General features: G+C 36.5%; 1 protein-coding gene across 2 annotated transcripts in view; it reads left to right on the plus strand.

Annotated features, from left to right (window-relative positions):
- Positions 1 to 16,078, plus strand: part of LOC131826802 (cytochrome P450 7A1) — a 46,241-nt gene extending 30,163 nt beyond the window's left edge. The window contains exons 2-7 of one of the 2 annotated variants that reach the window (XM_059166393.1): positions 6,496 to 6,612; positions 8,283 to 8,523; positions 9,318 to 9,895; positions 11,771 to 11,901; positions 13,285 to 13,460; positions 14,263 to 16,078. In XM_059166393.1, coding sequence (XP_059022376.1) covers positions 6,533 to 6,612; positions 8,283 to 8,523; positions 9,318 to 9,895; positions 11,771 to 11,901; positions 13,285 to 13,460; positions 14,263 to 14,562 — 1,506 coding nt within the window. In that variant the 5' untranslated portion in view covers positions 6,496 to 6,532 and the 3' untranslated portion in view covers positions 14,563 to 16,078. The remainder of the gene's footprint in view (positions 1 to 6,495; positions 6,613 to 8,282; positions 8,524 to 9,317; positions 9,896 to 11,770; positions 11,902 to 13,284; positions 13,461 to 14,262) is intronic. The other variant, XM_059166394.1, reaches the window with a different exon arrangement.
- The last annotated feature ends 360 nt before the right edge of the window (positions 16,079 to 16,438 follow it).

Genomic DNA, 16,438 nt, shown 5'->3' on the forward strand with positions numbered 1-16,438 from the left:
CTCAAAGATAAAGAACAAGACAAAGACATCTGCTCTTGCCACTTCTATTCAATGCTGTATAGGAAATTGTATGCAAGGTACTTGGGCAAGAAAAAGAAATAAGAGACAGACATATGTGAAAAGAAAACTACCTCTATTTTTAGAAGACATGATATTCTATATTGAAAATCCTAAAAAAATCCATAAAAATTTTCTTAAAGCTAATAATCTCAGCAAAGTTATAGAATACAAAATCGACATCCTCAAATTACTTTATTTCTATACACTAGCAATGAATAATCTGTAAATGAAATTAAGAAACAACCTCTTGTACAACAGCACCAATAAGAATAAAATAACAAGAATAAATTTAACAACAACAAAAACGTATGAAATTTCTATACTAAACTGTAAAACATCATCAAAAGAAATTAAGGACCTAAGTAAATGGGAAAACATCCTGTGCTCATGGACCAAAAGACTTAATATTGTTAAGATGATAATACTCTCTAAATTGGTCTACAGAGTGAATGCAATCCCTATCAAAATCCCAGTTACACTTTTTTGGGCAGAAATTTATAACCTGATTCTAAAATTCATATGGAAATGTAAGAGATCCAAAATATCCCAAACAAATATGAACAAAGGATTTGAATTCTCCAAGGAAGATTTCTAAAGGCCAATGATCACATAAAACAATGCTCAACATCATTTGTTACTAAGGAAATGCAAATCAAAACCATAATGAGGTATTACTTCACACCCAATAGGATGGCTATACTTAAAAAAGACAGACTAATAGTAAGTGCTGACCAGGATATGGAAAAATTGGAATTCTCAGACATTCCTGTTGGGAATGTAGAATGGTGCAGCCATTTTGGAAACCAGTTTGGTAGTTCAAAAAGTTAAATATGGAGGTACCATATGACCGAGCAAATCCAATCTTAGCTATATACACAGGAAATTTCAAACATAAATTCACACAAAAACTTGAATATGAATGTTCATAGTATTACTATTCATAGCAAGTAAAAAGTGGGGAAAACAGTGGAAAAAGTCTCAGCTCCTGTCTTCTCTACCTCTGTATCGTCAGTACTTAACTAGTGCCTTGCACAAAATAGGTGCTGAGTTACTATGAATGAATGCATGAAATAATATTTTGTAAATGATCTGTTCATCTTTCCCTCGTTACCTAATAGCATCTTCTACATACTGAGTGTTTGAAACATGTTTGATGAATTAATTTTACATCTGAATAGGTAGGTGGCATGCTTACTCTTTCCTAAATGTGTACTCTGGCACGTTCTGATAGCAATGAACTTCTTCTGAGGTTCTGAGCTGTAGGGAAGGAATGCTGAGCTTCAATTCAGAAGAATCTGGGGTTGTCCTGGATTTACCACTTAATAATTACAACAAACATTTTGGAGCTCAGATTGTGCCAAGCTCTGGGCTAAACATTATATGTACATTGCCTTATTTCACTTCGATATCGATATTATGAGTCATGCACTATAACCATCGCTATTTTACAGATAAGAAAGCAAAGTCTTAGAGAGGAAAGCACCTTGTTCAAAGGTATATACTTAGAGGCAGTCAGAATGCAAACCTAGATTTAATTCGAGCTTCCACTCCAATATTTGAACTATTTCAAGCTATGCACCATTAACCACTAAACCCTCACCCCTTCTACTTCCTCATCTTCTTTTTTTTTTTTTTTTTTTTAGTATTTTATTGATTTATTTGACAGAGAGAGAGAGCACAAGCAGAGGGAGAAGTAGGCTCCTGGCTGAGCAAGGGAGCCTGATGAGAGGTTCGACCCTGGGATCATGACCTGAGCTGAAGGCAGACGCTTAATGACTGAACTACCCAGGTGCCCCTCTCATCTTCGTTTTTAATGATTTATTTATTTATTTTAGAGAGAAAGAGAGAGAGCAAGCATGTGAACATGCTTCCTTGGTGAGAAGGGCAGAGTGAGAGGGAGAGAGAGAATCTCAAGCAGATTCTCCATTGAGCACAGAGCCCAACACAGGGTTCAATCTCATGACTCTGAGATCATGATGTGAGCTGAAATTAGGAGGCAGATGCTTAACCAACTGAGCTATCCAGATGTCCCTATCCTCATCTTTATTTTTAATATATTTTTAAAAGATTTTATTTATTTATTTGACAGACAGAGATCACAAGTAGGCAGAGAGGCAGGCAGGGGGTGGGGGAAGCAGGTTCCCTGCCAAGCAGAGAGCCTGATGCGGGGCTCAATCCCAGGACCCTGAGATCATGACCTGAGCTGAAGGCAGAGGATTTAACCCACTGAGCCACCCAGGTGCCCCAATATTTTTATTTGAGAAAGAGAGAGTGAGCACAGGAGAAAGGTGGAAGGGAGAGGCAGAGGAGAATCCAGGGGCCCAGGTGACACTTTTCTCATCTTCAAAATAGTTAAAATACTTGCCATGCCCAACTGAGCTGATTATTCAGGTAGGAAAGTATATGTCAGAAGCTTTTAAAAAGTAAAAACTTTAAAACTAATGTGAAAACATCGTGAATCTCTGAGACAGGACTTAACACCTTTTATTCTCTAGTCTTGTGAAACTGTATTTGTTCAATGGACACATGTGTATGTATTAGGCATTTGCAACCTCAACACCATGTGTTTAAGGTTCAAAACCATATTTGAGAATCAGATACTCTATATCTGCCATAACATAATTGGGATTTTTATTTTCTAAAAAGAGAATAGATGATGCGGGTCAAATGTGAACAGGTATGTTTCCTAAATGCTTATTGTAAAAGCCCCAAATTAATCATAGCAAAATTTCACCATCTCATTCCATTTTTATCTCCCACTGACGCCCTGAATTAGGAAACTGATGTGCATTTTTAGTCCATGGATGGAGTCCAGCAATGCTCTTGAAAAAAATGCAAAGCATTGCATTAATTGAAGCAATCTTGTCTGACTTGTAAATTCTGGAAAACAACTTATTGAACTCAACTGTTTGGCCACATTAGTATCTCATTTTATTTAAAGCAATCGTAGTGATGTGTAAGTTCTATGTAAATGATGTTTACTGCACTTAAATGTGTCATCAGTCTACAGAAGCTGGTAGTTCTAGTTGTTCTTTATTGCTTTCTGCTTGTCTGCTTGTTTTGTATACATCTGTTCATGGTGATGGAGCCTTGGACTCAGGCCCTCCATTCTCTGAGGTTCAGAACAAGGGTTTCCTGCACATCAGTGAGCATGTAGTCTATGCTACTCTCTAAAAGAGGAAATTGACAGGCAATGGGAGGATTAGAGCATTTAGATAAAACTCAATTATCCTGCTGGGCCTTCTGGCAAGGAGAACATCCTTCTTTGTGGATCGGGGTACTTACTCTTTCCCCCACTGCAGTGGAAGCCCCACAGGGTCAGGGTGCATGGCTGTCTCATTTACCACTGTGTCCCCAGTATTGCTGCAGTGCCCAACACAAGGAGTAGGTGCTCAGTGTGAGTGTGGGTGTGTATGGGTGTATATGTGTGTGTGTGTGTGTGAGAGTGAGTGTGTGATTGTGGAGAGAGAGAGAGAAGGGGAGCAAGAGAAAACAAATTTCACATTATGACACGTAGTGGAGAATAAACAAGCGAGAAAAGGACCTTCCACTCAGCTAGCATTTATTTAACACCTGATACTCTCTGAGCACCCTGAGATGTCCTAAAATCCATGCATGAAGATTTATACCCTTGTCTCACCAGGAAATCCTGTACGTACTTCCATGAAGCCTACTAATAGTTTTGACAACTGTAACAAGCATCTATCCACAATCCCACTTATCAGATTAGAAGCATATTAGGAGTGTAATGGATCCCTATGCGGACATGTGACAGCAGTAAGAAGTGACATCCTCAAAAGGAACACATAAACCATATATTACAAGAAAAAAATAGGAACATTGATATTCAAGTCATTGCTTTTCTTCAGCCAGCTGAAGGAAACTGTGTGTGAGTTTCCTGGGCTTTTGTTGTACAGAAGATGAATAGTAAGTGAAGACGTTAAAGGGATAGATCAGGGTAAGGAAAATAGAGATAAATACTAAGCAGGCTGTATTTGAAAGTAGTTTGTAGGGTTCTGACACAAAAACCTAAGGAAGTTTTCCCAGGGTTACAAACGTATTTCTCTTGTACCATTTGAAAATTTTTAATTTTGACGTAATTATGGATTCACAGGAGGTTGCAAGATGATATTTAGAGATCCCACGTCCCCTTTCCTTTAGGTGTTTTGTTTGTTTTCATTTGTTTGTTTGAGAGGTGACTCTAAAGGGTTAAATTGTTCAGATATTAGTTTGGTGCTTTCTCTAACTGTGATATCCGGTATGTAAAATTTAGCCTGCAGAGTCATAGAGAAAAACAGTAATTCAAAAAAAGCACATCATTCTAAATATATATAATGTGTACAAAACCCTAAAAAAACCCGTTTATTGAGAAATCTATGTATTGCCATACAATGATATTAATAATTATCATAAATCACAAAACACAAAAAGATTTGTGGTCTCTGCTTAAGGAGGCAAAAAAACCATGAGATTATTCTATGAATTCTATGGCCCAAATCCAGGAACAAACCAAATGTCTATCGGTAGGGAATCAGTTAACTGATTTAGTCAATGGGAGATTATACACATATTAAAAGTGAAGAGACATATACATACATAAAGAATCTCTCTCACACACACAGGAAATGTCCATAATGTGGCATTTATTTTTTAATGTTATAAAACAAAAAAAAAAGTATCCAATATAACCCATCTCTATGTGTTTATGTGAGACTCACCAACTATATCCATATTGTCAAATCCAAGTTTCTTTGTTATCTTTCTTGACCTCAAAGTAGCATGTGATGCAGTTCATTCTCAACTTCAAGTGCATTCTCCTCTTGCTTCTTATGGCACCACATTTTCTTGGGTTTCTTCTTGGTTCTTCCTTACCTATCTTCTCTTTTCCTGCTCTCTGACTAACCTCAATAATTGGAGTACTTTGTGGCCTGGTGTTGGACTTATTTTCTTCCTTGGTGATCTTACAAGGTCTTTTGGCTTTCAATACCATCCAAAAACTGAAGACTCGAGATTTCTATTTCCAATCTGATTTTTCTTGCCAGCTTCAGACTCTTTTATGTTCCAGGTCAACTTGACAACACACAGCAATCTACAGACTAAAGCTTGTATTTTGACCTGTTGCCTTCCAAAATCTGTCTCTACTAACTCTAAAGCATCACTGTATCTGAATTAGTTCTTGTCTTTATACCTTAACCAAGTTGCCCCTTAGTGCCTCTGCTCTGATCTCTCTTACTTTCATTCTGGTTCTTAGACACACTAAGCTCATGCTTGACTTGGGACCTTTGCATGTGGCGTTCCCTCTCCTTAGAATTCTCTTCCTTCTGATTTTCACTTGATTAATCATTTCTTGTCATTCAGATCTTCAATGTCACCTCCTCAGGGAGCTCTTCCCTGAATACCATATCTAAAGTTGCTCTCATCCCCAGTACTCTCTACACCACATTTTGTTTTATTCATAACACACTCTAATATCTCTCTATTGAAATAGTCTCCATTATAGTAGGAAATCCATCCATTTTGCTAACACCCATAACCAGAATACTTTTGAAGATTTCTTGGCACAGAATAGATGCTCAAGTAATGTATATGAGTACACTGAAATTAAATTCAGAAAGATACATACCATATAGTTAACAGTTATTGCTTCTGAGTGAAGAGTAGTAGTGGAGGTTAATTATAAATTGACTTTCACTTTCTACCAAGATACGTTTCACTTTGTCCTAAATGATTTGAAAGGACATTGTGTTACTTTAACAATTAGAAAAATTAATAAACATTTTCAATTAGCAAAAATGGTTGATAAAATTGTGATGCTTAAAATAAACACTTTAATTGGAAGATCCACTTACATGGGATACTTTCTTAAGAGTGTTAGGTAAGTAGTGTGTTACTATATATAGTAAAATATCTATGATTTTGTAAAAGCTCTGAAACATGAAGCAGCAGAAACTTTTCACCCAGTTCTCTTTCCTTTGAACTTGACCGCCATATCTCTTGTTAATCATTTAAATTGATTTCTTCTTCAAAAGGTAACAAGATCCAGCCACTAGCTTGACAATAACATATGCTTATTTTTCTTCAGATTATTATATTTTACATTGCTATTTGATATGTTCACCTTGAACATTTTATGTTTTGTCCTTTTCATAAGCATGAAACTAAACTTGCAAAATTAGCTGTTGTTACCAGATCTGAATGTTAAGTCAGCATCTGTTTGAGAGACCTTCAACTTATCAAGTATTGCAGGTCTCTGATTGTTTTGGAACCTCTTCTGATACCTGTGGACTTAGTTCAAGGCCAGTTATTTTTTTTTTTTTTCTAATAGGATGAACAAATGGTTAATTGTTTGCTTTGGTCACTCAAATGTAGGATCTTACCTTATATAAGTCTAGCTGGAGTCTCTATTCAGTGACATCTTTACCTTTCTAATCACAGACTCTCCTCCTCAGAAGTTTTGCATTAGATTTGCAAAATGATGACCATATCTTTGATCTGGGGGATTGTTGTAGCAGTGTGCTGTTGTTTATGGCTTATTCTTGGAATGAGGAGAAGGTAAGGAAAGTTTTATCTTTAAGCCGCATTTTAGTTCATTCATTTAAAGTTCTTTTACCTTCATTGTTATATAATAAATCGGGTGTTCTGTACTTATGCTCACTAGCATTTTCTTCCTTTTATTAACCAAAAGAACTTTAAATTTAAAATATGATTTAAAAATTCGAAAAGGCATCTTATTACATCTAACAAAAGATTGAATGACCATGCTTCCCTTCTAGTATTGACATACCCATGGTCATGCAAAAATGTACAAACTTGTTAAACATAGGTGACAGAAATTTTATAAGAAAATTTTATTCTCTGTGTATGTTTCTGGGTGGATATAAAGAAGAAGTCTGGGTTAGTAAGGTTACAAGTGGTAAGTGGGATCTGCATTGGAAAAAGTTTCTTTCTAGCATGAGGATTAAATAGATGCTCTGACTAAATGCATGTTCTCTTCTCAGCTAGTTCTTGTGCACTGTATAGTCTCAGCCTAGGTTTGGACAAGAGCACAGAGCCTGCATTGGTCATTCTATTACCTTCTTATTAATGATAATCAACTATGGTAAATTGGGCAACTACTAAATTTAGATAACATCACTTCTATTTATATGTCATTTATTTATAATTGGTTCAAGAAGACAAGAAATACAAATAGGGTAACATACATAGCCATATTTATTTACCTTCTGATTGGCTCAAAGAGTATCTTGGGGAGGGTTATGTCAGTGTTCTGTTATGTCAATCTCCAAAAGATAAAATTACCCACAGCATATCTTCAGCTATGTAGAATTCTATGTGTTGTCTCTTGTTCACAAGTTGGTGTGTGTGTGTGTGGGTGCGTGTGTGTGAGTATGCATGTGCTTTAAGGTATTTTAATTCAGGCTTAATAATTTCTAGTTTTAGTTAACCTTACTTATCTTTGAGCTCATAAAATGAACATAATTATTTTATGCTAAGTAGTTCTGTCAAGAGGGATATCAGTTTATGATGGAAAATTAATATTCTTTAATAAAAACACTTAAAATAGCATGAAAGACTGTGTGTCAACTATACTTCAATAAAAAAAGAGACATCAAATAGCATGAAAGAGTATTGAATCACAGTTGGTGATCCTGTCAATATTTATCTTACCTAATTTAATTTTAAAATAAACTAATTTCTCAAATAAAATTCTTCTTATCTTTAAGAATCATCACAGAATAATAATATCTTTAAACTATGAAGATTTTGAAAACTTCAATTTTGCCATCTTCTCTGCAATTCAGTATTCTATATCTTTAAAGAAAACAATAAAATAAAACATTTTGAGAGACTCAGGCAAATGATTTTTAGGAAAAATATGAACACTGGAATGTAGCTTCATCTGTACTGAGAGGCAGAATCTTGTTAGTCTTGTTGATCCTTTAACCTCATCACTGGAAAAAGTGACTATCAATACAGTGGACATCCAATAAGTGTTTGTGGAATGCATGGATGGATGGATTTAGCAATCATTTTTACCAACATATCATGTTACTAGGTTAATATAACCCATTATTTTAGTAGAAGAGCAGGGTCCCATCAACAAGAGAACTACCTATAACTGTAGAGTTTTGAAATTTTAAGTCAGTAGTAAAAGTTTAAATCAGGTGTAAATAAAAAAAATTCGTAATTTCCCATTCTCATCATATGTTTGTGTCTTACAGACAAATGGGTGAACCACCTCTGGAGAATGGGCTGATTCCGTACCTCGGATGTGCTCTAAAATTTGGTGCCAATCCTCTTGAGTTCCTGAGAGCAAATCAAAGGAAACATGGTCACGTTTTCACCTGCAGATTGATGGGAAATTATGTTCACTTCATCACAAATCCCTTGTCATACCAGAAGGTGTTGTGCCATGGAAAATACTTGGATTGGAAAAAGTTTCACTTCAGTACTTCTGCAAAGGTAACCAGTTTCCCATTTATACAGCATTCTGCTTGTTTTCTATTTTTTAGTATGTCAGTCTATTTAGCCTTTTGATGTTCTTAGACTTAAAAATAGAGATACTGAAGAGAGTTACCCTTCCATGGAGATTCTTAGAAATACAATGAATCCAATTAGACAGAACCTCTTGGTAATAATCGTTTCAAAAGTCAACATAGGTATAGATTTGTCATTTTTTAATCACCTGGGATGAAATAAAAATGAAATATTTTACTGAGCCAGATGGTGCTGTATCAGTAAGACAGGTACAAACGCCTTAGTGTCAGCCATGTTATCTCCGTGTCAGTTATCTACATAATTCCCAGAGCACATGTGGTGAAAAGTGATCACCGAACAATTGTTTTACCACATTTTTGCCACACAATAGCTTAATTTTGTTAAGCAAGTGACTGGATATTTTGGCATCGCTTAGCAAAAAGTATAGAAGAGAACTGATGATTCAGACAAATACGGATTAATACCAAATTAACGTGCCAGTAGATTCAGTAGCATAAGAAAAATAAAAAATGGGCAACTTGCATGGTTGAGGGACATTTCCCTAAAGAGCTGGAATTTCAACTTGGCCTTCCAGGAAGGGTAGGATTTGGCCATTTATTTGGAAAGTGCTATGAACTTGTATGTGCAAAGGCCAATTTCCCTCCTGTCCTGTTTTTAACAAGTAGAGAATTATGAAAGTATCTAATCTGTTTTTCAGCCATTTTCTAGCACTGCATCTAGTTTAATCTCTTCTTTTCACACATTTCATTTGTCATCAGGCATTTGGGCACAGAAGCATTGACCCAAGTGATGGAAATACCACTGATAATATAAATAAAACTTTCATCAAAACCCTGCAGGGCGATGGCTTGAATTCCCTCACAGAAGCCATGATGGAGAACCTCCAACTTGTCATGAGACGTCCGCTGGTATCTAAATCAAAGATGTCTGCCTGGGTGACGGAAGGGATGTATTCCTTCTGCTACCAAGTGATGTTTGAAGCTGGGTATTTAACTCTCTTTGGCAAAGATCTTACAGGGCAAGATGCACAAAAAGGACTCATTCTGAATAACCTTGACCACTTCAAGGAATTTGACAAAATCTTTCCTGCTCTGGTAGCAGGCCTCCCTATTCATGTGTTCAAGACCGCACATCACGCTAGGGAAAAGCTGGCAGAGGGCTTGAGGCATGAGAACCTCGGAAAGAGAGACCGTATCTCAGAACTGGTCAGGTTTCTGAATGACATGCTTTCCACCTTAGACGACATGGATAAGGCTAAGACACACCTTGCTCTCCTCTGGGCGTCCCAAGCAAACACCATTCCGGCGACTTTCTGGAGCTTATTTCAAATGATTAGGTAACTAGCAATTTATCCATTTATTTCTTTATTTTAATTGAAAGTAGAAAAGCTACTATTTTAACTAAAAAAAAAAAAAAAGTCACGGTATTTTATCATGCTATCGATCAAGAAGGTGACATTTACTTTATAAATGTTTAACAAGTATCAGTTCATCCAGTCCTCACAAAACTATAAGCAACCGTGCCTGGGACACACATCTTGTGAAAGCAGAGACCTTTCCAGGGGGAAAGAATGCACTGCATAGGGTCAGTTCGGGCCACCTGGGCGTGAAATCCCCAGGCTGTCCCTCATGACATGCCTACTTAAATTGATGAATTCTGTCTTCATAATCATAAAAATGTATTTTAAGTGATTCTGGCTCATGGACAGAGAGAGAGCAGTGCCTACGCCTTAGTTGTTTGTGTATTAACAGTTTGTTTCTACCCCATTAATTCTGTCTTAGTGTTTCTTTGACCAACTATGATAGCTACGGATCAATCCTACTGATTATTATTGATGGGCTTTGGCTCGATTTTACCTTTTAAATGTATGCAACAAAAACCTCTGTATGCAGCATTTACTTTACATAACATGATTGTGTTCCAAAGTGTTAATGTTTTGGAAATTTGACATTCAAATGGTTTATTGGATTATTTTGGTTAAATTTCATGGTTAGTCTCACATGGAGACAAAATTACTACTCTGTAGCATTGGGAATGCCAAATTTCCAATGACGGCTGATAGTTTTTATGTCTTTAATATAACAAGTATTTAGGGGAGCCAGCGTCACATCAGGCTCTACCCTGAGCATGGAGCCTGCTCAAGATTCTTCCACTGCCCCTCTCTGCCACTCATGCATTGGTGCGTGTGTGCTCTCTCTTTCTCTCTCTCAAAAAAAAAAAAAAAATTAGAAACAATATCAGATATAAAAACCCAATACTAATCTGTCTCAAATGTTAAATGTCTTCCCAAGTTTTTACTTGAGAGACCTCCATCCAGAATAAATTCATATATTTTCAGTAAGGCTATGACATCAGTGTAGTATTACAAACAGTAGCCCTTTTATGACAGTCACACATACACCTATCAGTGAACATTTCTGAGACTGAATTTACTGCAGTCATGTTATATAAATCCCTCCCCATGGCACTAAGGATCCAGTAAATGTCCGTGCACTAAAACGCACTAAACATTTGTTTTATAAGTTAAAGTGTTAGAACAATATAAGAAAGGAAAATCTGTTGTTCTACATGAAATCATGGTATGGGTTTTAAGAGTAAATTTTTTTTTTTTTTTAAAGATTTTATTTATTTATTTATTTGACAGAGAGAGATTACAGGTAGGTAGAGAGGTTGGCAGAGAGATAGAGAGAGAGAGAGAGAGAAGGAAGCAGGCTCCCTGCCGAGCAGAGAGCCCGATGCGGGACTCGATCCCAGGACCCTGAGATCATGACCTGAGCCGAAGGCAGCGGCTTAACCCACTGAGCCACCCAGGTGCCCCAAGAGTAAATTTTGATATCCACTTGCAAGTAAGCTAATCCTTTATAATTGTTCTCTCACATGCAATTTTCCTTCTCAACTGCTATGTATATGATGAATTTGACCATTTAATCCTTATCAGACTCATTTATTTATAAAATATGGCCAACGTTTTGCTTTTGTGTTGCAAAATCCTTTTTTTCCCCCAAGATCTTTTAAGGCAACAATCCTTGCTAATATCCAAGGACTTAACACAATTTTCAAAGGAGTAAAAAGTAATTGGGAACGTCCTTCTCCCACCTTCTCTGGTATCTTGACCGCCTAGTTAAAAGAAGGGGCAAACTTCTATCCATTTGCTGATCTTTTGGTGATCTTTTGTTTTCTGTACATCTCTTCTTTTCTCCACTTTTGCTAGGAGCCCTGAAGCAATGAAAGCTGCTACTGAAGAAGTGAATAAAACACTAGGAAACGCTGGCCAGAAAATCAGCTTTGACGGCAGTCCTATTTGTTTGAATCAAATGCAACTGAATGACATGCCCGTGTTAGGTATGCTTACTATGTTACAATTCATTTCCTGTGTTCCACAAATAGTAATCGTCAATATCTATTAAGCACTTACCTGTAGGCATTAAGCGAAGTATTTCCTATGCATTGTCCTGTATGATCCTCACCACAATCCTATGACTGGTGACTAGTTTCTATAGAACAGATCAGGAAATTGACACAGAAAGGTTAAGTTCATACATGGGATGGAATGGTGAAACCAGATACAGAGTTAATGTGGGCTTCCTGACCTTACCTTCTCAACTGTTTCTCTGCCCTGCCCTACTCTGTCTTCTTTATTATTATTATCCTTACCACGGATGTTATGATTAATGGGAGCATATTACTCATTTTCATGAAATAAAGGAGGAAAAAGTACCATCAAGACACCATGATTTGCTGTATGGGTTGAGTGGTGAGATAGATGGTTATTTTGCATTTCTTATTTTTGCATCTCTATGTTTTACAGAAATACAAAAGTACTCTGTTTTTATAGTGATATAGAGTTTTCTTTTTGTTTTGCGACTTCTCTCTTGAGGAAAGAGCCTCATGCATGTTGTTAGAAGCAGCAGGTCTTAGTGGAAGGGACCGTGAGGCCAGAAGCATATGTTCTAGGTTGGGTTCTGCCCACCACGGAAGACCCCAGACATGTCACTCATTTTGGGAGGACTTGCTTTTCTCATTTGTAAAAGAAATGGCTAACATGTTATGATTTTACACACGGTCATATGATGATCACCTAAAACACGACCGCTAAAATGTTAGAAGCTGGAAGGTCGGGCGAGACCATCTCATTGTATCTGCTTATTTCAGCTATTTGCAGGGTGGTTCTTTTTGCCCCTTTACATCTTTACCAGACAGTAGGGCAGGGGGCATAATCATGAAAATGGGGTCTTGGAAACACTGAACTGAAGTGGCATTAAACGTCTGGAAAAACATTTCTGTATGAAAATGATATCAGTATATTAAATCTCAGAAGCAATAAACTTTGAATAATTCACATAAGTGATTTACTGATTTCTCCAATTGTATTAGATGTCTAGTGTCATGTAGAAATAAGATTATTTTTCCGTAAAGTTATAAAAGTCTAGTTGTCATTGATGATCAAAAAGATTATATCTTTATGAAATGATTACTATAAACTCAGATTGTCAGGTAAAAATGACTTTCAGACACAAGTGAATCACTGATTACAGCGTAGTGGCAACAGAAAAAAAATAAAATGGGAAAGTTTTATCTGGCCAGCTTCCCCTAGTTTGTTCACAAGTTTGTTCTTGTGTCATACGCTCTTAGCAGTATTTCAGACTCCATATTAGGAGGTCTCTAAATAATTGATTTGTTCTTCCTTTTCTCCTCCTCCTCATTTTGTCCTTTACAAATATTTAGATAGCATCATCAAGGAGTCTCTGAGGCTTTCCAGTGCCTCCCTGAACATCCGGACTGCCAAAGAGGACTTCACTTTGCACCTCCAGGACAGTTCCTATAACATCCGCAAAGATGACATCATAGCTCTTTACCCGCAGTTGATGCATTTCGATCCAGAAATCTACCCAGACCCTTTGGTAAGTGACTGTTCATCAAAACTCAATATCCAGGTGATGTTCACCCAGATGGAAATAAAGAGGAAATTTACCAGGGCACCTGGGTGGCTTAGTCGCTCACACATTGGCCTCAGGTCATGATCTCACGGGTCATGAGATGGAGCCCCACATGTTGGGCTCTGTGCTCGGTTGGGAGTCTGCTTAAGATTAGGTCGCTCCCTCTCCCTCTGCACTTCCCCACCAAAGGTGTACTCTCTCTCTCTAAAATAAATAAATAAATTTTTAAAATAATGAGGACATTTACTATTGCAGAATTGATTTTAACCACTGAAGCCGTAGGCATTGTCTATTTACTTTTGTGCAATATTCATAAATTTTGGAAAAATTGGATGATGGTCTGAACTTTACAATTTCTGATACTTGTCATTGCATCAGCTCTGCTAGATTATGTTTACGATCATGATAACAAAGCTGTTGTCTTTCTTTTCCCTTAATAACTGCCTGCTCCCAAATCCAGGAAATTAGAGGCTAATATATATGTCTCTTCTAGTTTCTAATCTGAACTCTTCCTTCTTGTTTTGCCCTAATGGAGGAAATAGTCCCCCAGGCAGGATGGAAGGTATAATAAAGCCTTTTATGTTCCCCTCAGTTCTTGTTAAGTTCCTATTCCTTATTAATTTCTGAGTAGAAGTGGGGAATTTGCTAAATTGCCATTAGATTGGATTAAATAGGAAAATTATTCTTTGGAGCATCCAGGTCAAGAAACAGATAAATTCCTTTGGAACTAGCTTATAGTTGTGTTCTCTTTGTATTTTTATTGCAGACCTTTAAATACGATCGATATCTTGATGAAAATGGGAAGACAAAGACCACCTTCTATAGTAACGGAGTAAAGTTAAAGTATTACTACATGCCCTTTGGGTCAGGAGCGACAATTTGTCCGGGAAGAATATTTGCTGTCCAGGAAATCAAACAGTTTTTGATTCTGATGCTTTCCTATTTTGAACTGGAGCTTGTGGACAGCCAGGTTAAATGTCCACCTTTGGACCAATCCCGTGCAGGCTTGGGCGTTTTACCACCATTAAATGATATTGAGTTTAAATATAAATTCAAACATTTGTGAACATATGGTTGGAAGCAGAGGACATGAGATGATGTTACCAGCCTGCAGAACACCATCATGGACAGTCGCCTTTGGCAATGGTGGCACTGAGTCAGCGTGGTCCAGCTCCATACTTGGATGCTTGCTTCTGAATCTAAACATTTTGGTGGCAGTTTCCAGATGCTATCTCAGACTGTGCTAGTGAAAAACCCTTGTTTCTAGAAGGACAATGATACGTTTTCATTTGAATAGGTCAGTGAATGTTCATCTAGCCAGGCACTGAAATTATTTTCAGAGGAAAATGTCTTTTTTTTTTTTTTTTTCCACAATGAAGATATTCCAATTGGCAAAAGGTTCTTTTCTTTTTTTTTTTCCTAAGGAAACAGCTTTATTTTTATAAAAACAACCCAATAATTATGAAAAAGGTACAAATTCACGTTTTAGTGAAACCACATGATTTTTTGACTAGCTATAGAATATATTTTTCTTTTCTTTTTTAGAACATAAACCTTATATTGTCCAGCACCTGTGATAGTTTCATGCCTCTCTAAAGATAGCAGGAAGTTTAGAGCATTATTTTTTAAAAAAAGGGTGAGTAGGCATAGCCCGAAGTCCGTAACTATCTAACCATATGGGAATGTGCTCTTAGTACAACCAAATCCACACCTGACATGCTCCCCATCACAGTCAAATGTAGATGTATATTATAAAAGATATATTAAATGATTTTATCATGCTTTTTAATCAAAAGAAAATATTTTTTGGCTTTCCCTGTAGGCAGTATTAGGGCTTTCAAAATGGTGACCTTGGTGTCCTGAAAATACTAAAGGAGGTTTTAATATTTTCTCTTCATGCTTTAATGTATTTTTGCTGGAAACTCTAATGTCTGTGTCAGGTTTCAACTATCTCATCTATATTTTCATTAGATTCCATACTAAACAGATTTTTTCAGAGAAGGCAGTTTTTCTGGTACTACTAAGCATGCATCAATGAAGAGAATGTAGCTCTCCTGTGATAGCTTTTAAAATGAAAACAATGAAAATCACCATTTGAAAGCCTTGGATATAAAACATACAAAGAGTTCATTAAAAAAATAATTGAAGGCTAGATAGTAGTGTTTAACTACTGCTCACAACATTCCTTTGGTAAAATATTTTAAACATTGGACTTACCATTTATGCCACTTTTATTGATACTTTTCTATGTATATATTCTTTTGAGAGAGAGAGAGCACACCCATGCATGGGGTTGTGGGGGAGGGGCAGAAAGGGAGGGAGAGAGAGAATCTCAAGAGCCTCCATACCCAGTAGAGCTGGACCTGCGGCTCGATCTCATGACCCTGAGATCACAATCTGAGCTGAAATCAAGAGTCCGACTGTTGACTGAGCCACTCAGTTGCCTCTTATATATGTATTTATATGTAAATTATATTTCCCTTTTCTTTTGTCTACAAATACTGAGAAAATATTGTAACATTTAGATAATTTTGAAATGATTCACTTTTCAGAAATAAAAGTATGAATGTGTGTAATTTTAAGTTCTTAAATCATCAGAATGTTTAAAACATTCACCTAGTAACAAGCTGCAACAGTTTTGTTCATTAATCATCTTTTAGAAAAAGTAAAATAGTCATTCACTCAAAAATCTCCACCATATTTCATACAAGCCATTGAAGATTTTTTAATCTGGCTATTCAATATTACTGTAGGTTATGTAGGTTATTTTATATATTAAGAAAAGTAAATTTATTTAGATATGGTACAAGATGAACGAAATTCTGTCTTATAACAAATTGTTTTCAACTAAATTTCTAATTGCAGTTCCCTAATATATTTGATAGCATAGTGGACGGGTCTATACATCTTTCTGCATCTTTTTTCTTGTAGAGCAGGGGTCA

This window comes from Mustela lutreola, chromosome 3, assembly GCF_030435805.1.
Source record: "Mustela lutreola isolate mMusLut2 chromosome 3, mMusLut2.pri, whole genome shotgun sequence".
Classification (NCBI taxonomy): Eukaryota; Metazoa; Chordata; class Mammalia; order Carnivora; family Mustelidae; genus Mustela; species Mustela lutreola.